The 8,513-nt window shown below is 41.8% G+C and overlaps 1 protein-coding gene across 1 annotated transcript in view; it reads right to left on the reverse strand.

Annotated features, from left to right (window-relative positions):
• LOC104525942 (protein FAM13A) overlaps positions 1-8,109 on the reverse strand; it is a gene marked incomplete at its 5' end in the record, with an annotated part of 12,404 nt that extends 4,295 nt beyond the window's left edge. Inside the window, 2 exons of the mRNA XM_010169244.1 lie at positions 4,905-5,114; positions 7,920-8,109. Coding sequence (XP_010167546.1) covers positions 4,905-5,114; positions 7,920-8,109 — 400 coding nt within the window. The remainder of the gene's footprint in view (positions 1-4,904; positions 5,115-7,919) is intronic.
• Between the last annotated feature and the right edge of the window lie 404 nt (positions 8,110-8,513).

An 8,513-nucleotide genomic window follows, 5' to 3' on the forward strand; every position in this document is an offset into this window, starting at 1 on the left:
CAGAGGGCCAAGGAAGACAGCAAGGGCAGCATGGCACCTCAGAACTGAGCTAGGGACTTGCTACTGAAGGACAAGTCAAGGAGACAACTAAAAAGGACAAGCAGTCTCTCTAAAAATGTTAATTAACTAGAAACAAGAGCCTCAACAGTGTAGGAGGCACAGACACATTTGCAAGGGTGTTTTCAGTCTTACTTAATTTCAGTTACACCCACAGATCACAACAAGAGGGACATATTTTCCAGTGGTTCATCCTATTTCTGAACATATTGAGTTTCTTTGACAAGCTACAGACACAATCTAATTCCCCAATCCATCCCTCCTCATGCTACTCCTTCCCTCTGCTGCCTGAACATCACTAAAGGTATAGATACCTGCAGACAGGTGTGTGTAATTGCTCTGCTCATGTCCCAAATGGTCTGACCCCAAACAACTCCAGCCTGGAAGCACTGAAACCCTATCATCACGGTGCCATGCCCTAGCTAATTATCTCTGCTGTGAGGCAAGGAAGAGACTCCAGGGCTCAGTGTCATGCTACCACGTCTGCATAGCTTTCAGCTGCCTTGCATATCACCAGCTTGGAGAGCAGACATAAAAGCTTGCATCTGTCTGTAGCTATCAATGTGCCCTAGGAAGTTAATCTTGGGCACATAGGCAGCAGGTTGTACATTGCACCCACCGAGCTGCTGGAGGAATCAAAGCATTTCTTTCCACCTCCACAACCTACGGGAAGTGGGACTCCAGTCCTTCTCTGCCAAGAAGCAATCTGCTTCAGACACGATCCTGCCCAGAGGGGAAAAAAGAATAAATCACGCCTTGCTGCCATCAGCAGCAGAGATGCTGGAGGTCCTCATCATAAGAAGGTTGTCATCACCATCCAACTTCAGACCCCTCAGTCTGCATCATTATGGCACTTTGCAGTGCTGTATTGATGCTTCATTCTGACATACTGGGAGCAGAGCACTCTCACTTCTTTTGCAGCTCTGCTGAGTATCATCATCTGCATAAGAAATCCAGTTCCAAGATTTTTTACTGCATAACAAACCTCTTCTACATGTGTAAAACAGAAGTTATTTCTCTAGTTTGGAACTAGTCCTGATAACACCAAAATGACAAAGGAAAAGGTTAAAATCATGCCACAAGAGCCTGGAGAACCACAGATATCTAGTGAATCTGATTTGCTGCACTGCAGCAGTTACAGTGATTAAAGGGTCAACTCCCATCTATTCATTTTCACATTCATTTATTCATTTTCAGTCACTGTTCAGGTTAAAATTTGACCTCTAAAATCCCCCAACACAACTGCTATTTTTGGTTCTTCTTTTTCATGTAACTCAAACAGCTGCTGGCTACTAAGTATTCCCTAAACTGACCTGTTGATCCAGAAGGGAGCTGCTCCTTTCTTTCCACCACCTCCCATCCCTCTCCCCGAAACTAGCAGGGCTGTTCACGGGCTCCAGATATAACCCTGCCAGCTGTGGCAGGCTGAAAGCAGGGGGATGTATGTGAGATAGAACACGCATATAGCTGCTGCCCACTGAAAAATGTAAGTTCCCTAGGATGGAACAGTATCAAGAAGCCAGAGTGATCAAATAGCATTCAACTTAATTAGACTAAGTACCAAAGGAAGACAGAAGCCCACATTTCACTGTACCCCCACTGGAGGAGGGAATGCAATGACAACAAAAAAAGAAATTCACATAAGGGAAAAGCTTTCTGTATGCTAAAAAGTACAATAGCAAACTGCCTTGCTGAAAGCAAGTGACCAGTGAAAGGGGGTAAGAGCTGTGCATAAAGTTCCTAGTATGTAAAAATGTCTTAAGAGTCAGTGATCATGATATAAAAGACAAGGAATGAAAAGCCAGAAGGAACAAACAAGCTCAAGCAGGGATTGCTGTATGGGAGCCGATGATCCCTTCCAGCTGAGGTTTCCGAAATAAACTTTCACCGCTCTGTAAGCACAGCCTGTTTTGCACGGGCAGGCACGGCTCTGCTCTGCAGTGAAGCCTCCGTCACAAAAGAGACTGTGATGGATATTTTTTACCCCAGGACTCCCTGCAAGGAGCAGCCTTCATATTGTCAGGCGCACCGAGGAGAGCAGCCAACACAAAGATCACTATCAGTGTGTCCCTGGCCTGCGCTTGCTACACACGTCTCTGATCAACATCATTTACAGAGGGAGGCCCTTCTCAGCTCCCACTGCCACTGCCCTTCTCCAAGGGCAGAGAGAGAATGTCAGGACACACTGAACAGCCTTTAGGATACGCTACGTGATGTTTTCTGGAACTGAACAGTCTTGGCTCTAGCTGAATATTTATATAAACAGCAATGTGTCAGGATTTGGGAGCAGTGTGCACAGCTCCGTTTCACACGACACTGCACAGGCTGCAGACAGCGTGCCAAACCAGCTGTGCAGACTTCCTGAAATACCCATGGGTCAGGTTCTCTCTTTTCCGTTAAATGGAAGATACTTACTCTTTGGTTTCGTAACAAAGACCATACCCAGAATTAAGAAGGGTTACAGCTACAGGTAAAATCCTTAATTTTCAGTCCAGCTATTTTTAACTAGAGGAATCACTCTCTAATAATTTTTATAGGAAGTAAAGTAATTGTGCGTTATTCTCACACCAAGATCTCACCTGGCTTAAAAAAACCCACTGATACCAATCCCTAAATATATTCCAAAAGAGATCTAACATAATCCTAAAAAGCTATTTCCCATGCAAAGCTTCAACAGAAGGGAATCCAGAGGTTGTAACAGACCTTGTAGTTGCCTTCACTGTAGACATGCAGTGAACTGGCTCCAGATTCACAGCTACTTTTTAATAATCTGTTGGCTCATAAACAGCGTGACCTATTTTCTTCATAGTTTACACAAAGAACACCCAGGCACGCACTCTCTTGGTACCATTTTGCAATGAATACCCTTGTACATACTTTGATAAGTGAACAGATAACTCCTCCAATCCTGCATAGCTGGTTGATCATTCAACTGTAAACAAAGGCCCATCTACCACTTAAACTAATCTGAACCTAATAGAAAGTCATCAGTGCCTTTCAGAGCAACTCATTTGTGCTGTATTTTCTAGGGCACGAAAAAACCCTTGGTTTTCTTCAATCTTTACAAAAGCCTTTCCCTTACCGTAACAGCCAATCTGGTATTTTTCAAGGAAGATTTTTTATCTTCCTAATCAAAACTATAATGGGACTACAACTGGAGCTTATGGTGCAATACAGGCAAACTTAGCTATGAAGACACATCACAGCTGGACTGACTTTTGCAGAACTGGGTTTGTAAGTTACACCAGTAACTTTTTTTTGAAACAAGAAAGCTTGGTGGGTAAATCAGCTAAATAAAGGTATCAATCTCATTTCCATAGAAAGTACTGGGGAGGTGATTATGCATTCTCTGCAGGAAGCAGGGATGAGTAAAACTTTCCAAAACCAGCACTGTTCGTAAATAAAGTTCTTGGAGCAATACACCGCTATGACCTTTGCGGGGACAAGGATGTAGAAGAGTGAAGGTGCAACAAACAAAATTTCTACTTAAATAGTAATTTATGAGAAAAACCACAATTAAATACAGCTCACGAGTCTAAGCGACCCAAAAGAAAGCACAGCTAAGATCAGAAAAAAGGGACTTTCTAAAACAATGGCACCTTCCTACACAACACTTCCTGAACCCTATCTTTGGGCCCCAGACAACTTTACTGAATGAGGAAGGTATTTTACACAGCCCACATACAATCTTTTTACAGCTGGAATGCCTGCACTCAGGGGAAGGCACAGAGCTCTTCTCCAGTGTACCCTCAACAGCCTGTACATCCCCAAACAGGGAGGAAAGCAAAGACAAGGTTGTGCTCTCCCTTCTCCAGGCAATGGCCAAACTTCATCTCCCCTGCAGGCAAGAACAGCAGAAGAGAGACCTCAGGACAAAGAGTGTGGGAACTATGCACCATCTTCAACTGGGGATGCATGTCAGAGCACACATTTTCCCTCTGCATCATGCATCACATTTGCCTGGTTTACTGTAAAGAGCACATCTCTAGAAACATTTACACATTCACTTTTCAGCTTCTTAGGGAGACAGCAAGAAGAGGCATTGATCGCCTGCAGCAAGAGAAAAGAATTGCCACTGACCCACATGGTCAAAGAACCGGGCCAACCACCACCTATTACACGTAACAACATGGACTGTCTGCCACAGATGAATTAGATTGAGAGATCATTTGACAGATCATTGTGCAAGTTTCAACTTTCTAAAGCAGAAGTGATGTTCTTTCTTATGGTTGATCCACCACTTGAAGGGGGAAAAAAAAATTAGAAAGAAAAAAGAAGGTGGTTGTGAGCTATGACAGAGAATAAAAGGCAAAGTCTGCTGTTACTTGCAAACTGGCTCATTTTTTGATGGTCAATCACATCACTTAGTGAGAAGTAGAAACTTAGACACCATACGGTTTGGGCCCAATGGATATGCAATTTGATTAGCAGATGAAGTTGTTCTAACTTTTCAGAATGCATTACAATGAAATCACCCTAGCAAAACAGAGGCGAATCTGTGACCTAAAGGGACTGCAGCTCTTGTCTACAAGCTTGCTCACAAAAAACAGCTGATCATTTCATTTTAGATTCAGCAGATATAACTGGATTAGAAAATCATAAATAGCCCAGATTTTACCAAACACATAAGAAACCACTTTCTGTCTCTTGTAACACCATTGTGATTTCTGCCCAGAGTTGGAATTGCACATCTGTGAGTACCCTGGGAGAGTGTGAGAGCTGAAGTCAAAGGAATACAGAACAAAGCAGGTAAACTAAGAAACAGAAAGTACTGGTTATGCTCACCACATAACCAATTATCCAGAAAGAAAGTGCACTGAAGGACGGAGATTCTACCTTTCACTTACCCTGGTAAAGCTGAATGAACCTGGGATGTAAGGCAGAGGTGATAATCCCATCTGGCAACTCTCTCAAAAATAACTTCAGCAGACTGGCTGCTGAGTACACGTCACCGTCTTTAACGAGTTCCACTTCTTCTCCACGCTCATACTGCAGACGCAACTGTTCCACCATTTTCATGCTGCCGTTTACCCTGAAGAGGCCTTCCTGCGTCATCCCTGTAAATATATATTGCATATGAGATTGAGCTGAACTAAGACATCCCAGTGATATGATGAAACAGATATTCTAGTGTGAATAATACACTTGTAGAAATACAAAGGAGGGCAATTAATACAGCACAATTAAAAAAAAAATACTGTTTTCTCCCCCAGAAACTACCTCTAGTTAAGTAATTGGATTATTATAATTAACAAATACTAGTGGCCAGATCTTGAAGCCTGGGATACTCTCTGAGAACCCACAGAACTCAGTGGCATAGCTGTAATCTCACACTATGCAGAAATCAGTTGAGACAGCTGCATTTTGCATTGGTATATTTCAACAGAAAAGGATTCAGACTCTACAAACAGTTTTGTTGTTTCACTTTTGCAAGTAGCCTGTTACCTTGAGCAAGGTTCTGTCAAATTCACACACATGAATACTTTCAGCCTCACATTTTAGGGTAACAACTTCTTAACTGTAACCATCATGAAGCAAAAACATCTGAATACATGCTCATTGCAGCAATAACTCCATAATGAGCACTGCAACTCTACTGTAGCAGAAAATCTCACTGAGCAAATGTGTATTTTGAACACCATGAAGCCCAAAGTATTTCACGATGAAAAAGAAAAGGTATTGATCACTTCAGGCCAGACACCCCACACACAGTGAAGGAGATGCAGAAAGAAGGAAGTTTCCATGGAAGAAACCAGATCAAACCTACTGTATCAAACATCACTTTCCAGGCATATGCTGACATTCAAAAACACAAAAACTCTGCCTTTTCTAACACTGTGTCTATAGACCTGCTTATTCTTCTTCAGAAGCATAACAATGTAAAGATCAAAATATGTATGATTTTCATCAGTTCAGAGTAGACACCAGTAAAAAACAGTCTGACATGACACTTCCAGTGGAATAAATCAGCATCGATGCAGCTGAGTTTGTAGAGAGAAATAATCTCTTTTATTGGCTCAGAAGACAAACTGATCTAGTAAGGGAAAAAACGGACAAGCACTCAAGGATTTTACTTGACTAACACCAGATACTGCCTACAGATTTTGTATTCCTGTATTCTCAACAAAACACACTTACATGACATGCTGTACTGCCATCTTGGGGGCAGCTGCAAACACCACATCTCAATATGATTTTCATTTCTGCAGCACTAAGTGAGCAAAGGACACGGTCCTCACACAGATGGAACTTCCTTTGCTCTTCCTCACTCATTTATGGAAATAAGGAGAGGACAGAACATACTGCTAACAGCAATCAGATATTACTAAATTCAGCATAGGAAAACTTGGCTTCACCTATAAATTTGAAAATAGGCAGTTTAATGCAAACTTAGTTCAAGGATGTAGCTGCCCAACAGCCAGCTCAGCTTTTTCACATGGGTAGACGGTTCCTCATGACCTAGAAGAGAGACTCTGAAATGGTCTGGCTTTAAAAAGTCCTGCAACGTCTATGACAACACCTTTGCAGAATAGGAGTTATAAGACAATACTGGACAAACAATAACCATGATTCACAGAACACCCTGCTTCCAAATAGTTAGAATTCACACCAGGGCCTCTGTCAAAAATGTCTTCACAGTTAACTTCACCATTAATTCACAAAATAAACCTCAGACAAGCACAGGACACCTATTTCAAGAACTTCCCATGTAAGAAGGCATCTCTGAGATCTTGCTTGCACTTCTGAGAAAGAGAATGGATTGTATATTTATCAGGCTGGATAATCACCTTGGTGTTCAGAAGCCTAGATAATCTTGCTGCAGAGTAGAGGACTTGCCTTGTTTAGTTCATATATTGGAAACAGTCATTGTGGGATTCAAATCTTTTTATAGAACACAGAGCACAGCCCACAACTTGCAGTCAAAAGTGTTTGTCAGCTTCTGGTTTTGATTAAACCTCAGTGATGCAAAAACTTTTTCCATCTTTGCTCTTTCAGTTTTCTAGCAGACCACTTCAAGGCAACTTGAAGTACACCAAGAAAGATTCTTCTGTGTGAAGGCAGGATCATGTTTGAAATTTGCACTGTACCTTAATCCAAGCTAACTTTCCAGACATGTTTGTATCTATCAGCTTCTAAGTGTCTATCAAGATACAGACATGGAATCTAAGGTTCTGGAATCAGATTATCATTACTGAGTAGCTACAGGAAAAACCTTAGGGTAAAAGTAAATGCAGCTTCTTACAAGATGAAATTACCTCCACAAAATCTGTTCTGTTGCTGAACTGCTACAGGATACATCTGTGCAGCAACGGTGCTCTAGATTTCTGCAGAGATGTACTTCAACAACAGGAACTAAAGTGCCATTAAATAATATAAAGGGAAGCTAAGAACTGGACGCCTACTTCCCTAATGGGATTCATAATAACTGGAATCTATCTGAAAACCTCTAAGAACACTTATTCCTATTCAGCAACGTACTCTGATGGGGGGGTGTGTGTGTGTGCATGTGAATATCTCTATATAGATATTTATGTCTCCTCACTGTCAGAAGGTGTTAACAACAAATGTTTTGCAACTAGAAAATGACAAACCTTCACAAATCAAACACATTTATGAACAGATCAGCCTATTTATGAGAGTGTGCTGCTTCCTAACACCATAGCTTACCTTTATAAACATCCTATGAAGTTCAGCATCAAGGCAGAAAGAAAAAGAAGCAAACCACATACAGTACTATTCTTTGCATGTGGTTAGTGCCACAACCTTATTCAGCCCCTGTACCACAAAAGCGACACATCCCTCCCTTTGAAGAGTATTACATAACGAGTGCTACTAAGCAAACGTGATTCCATTAAGCTTACCATGCTGGGTGAGGTACTCAACTATATTCCACACAACTATTGGGATGCCGTTCTTGCTCAGTCCCTGCTGCTGGAGCTCCAGAAGACTCACACCAAACACCTTTGGACAGGTTGTGTCCCTCTGCTTGTTCAGTGGAAGCGTGGCTATCTTTTTCATGTCCTCCTTCAATCTCACAGCCGATTTGCTTTGCTTAAAGGAGCAGAGGAAAAGAAGAGCATTAGTCACATTTGCTGCAGAAGGCTGCACAGTTACAACATAAGCAGATCCATCAAAACTGGCTCTTTGTTTCAGAATGAGGTTTTGGTTTTACTTCCTTTTAATCAACAGGAAAACCTCTGTGAAGCAGGAAAATATCAAATGAACAGAGACAAAACTAGAAGAGTAACTAGCAGGAAAGTGTGTAATTAGTCTGTAGCGAAGACAAGGGAGAAAGACACACTTTTGTATGCAAACTTGTTACTACAGTACCAAGTAACTATGACTTGCAGGAGACTGCTTTTGTAACTGATGCAGTTCAGATGGGTTTCAAAAGCAACTGGACAAACACAAACACAAAAAATCCCAATACACCACCATTGGTCCAGGGTGCCTGT

The sequence above is a fragment of the Antrostomus carolinensis genome, unplaced genomic scaffold (assembly GCF_000700745.2).
Source record: "Antrostomus carolinensis isolate BGI_N321 unplaced genomic scaffold, ASM70074v2 scaffold12770, whole genome shotgun sequence".
Classification (NCBI taxonomy): domain Eukaryota; kingdom Metazoa; phylum Chordata; class Aves; order Caprimulgiformes; family Caprimulgidae; genus Antrostomus; species Antrostomus carolinensis.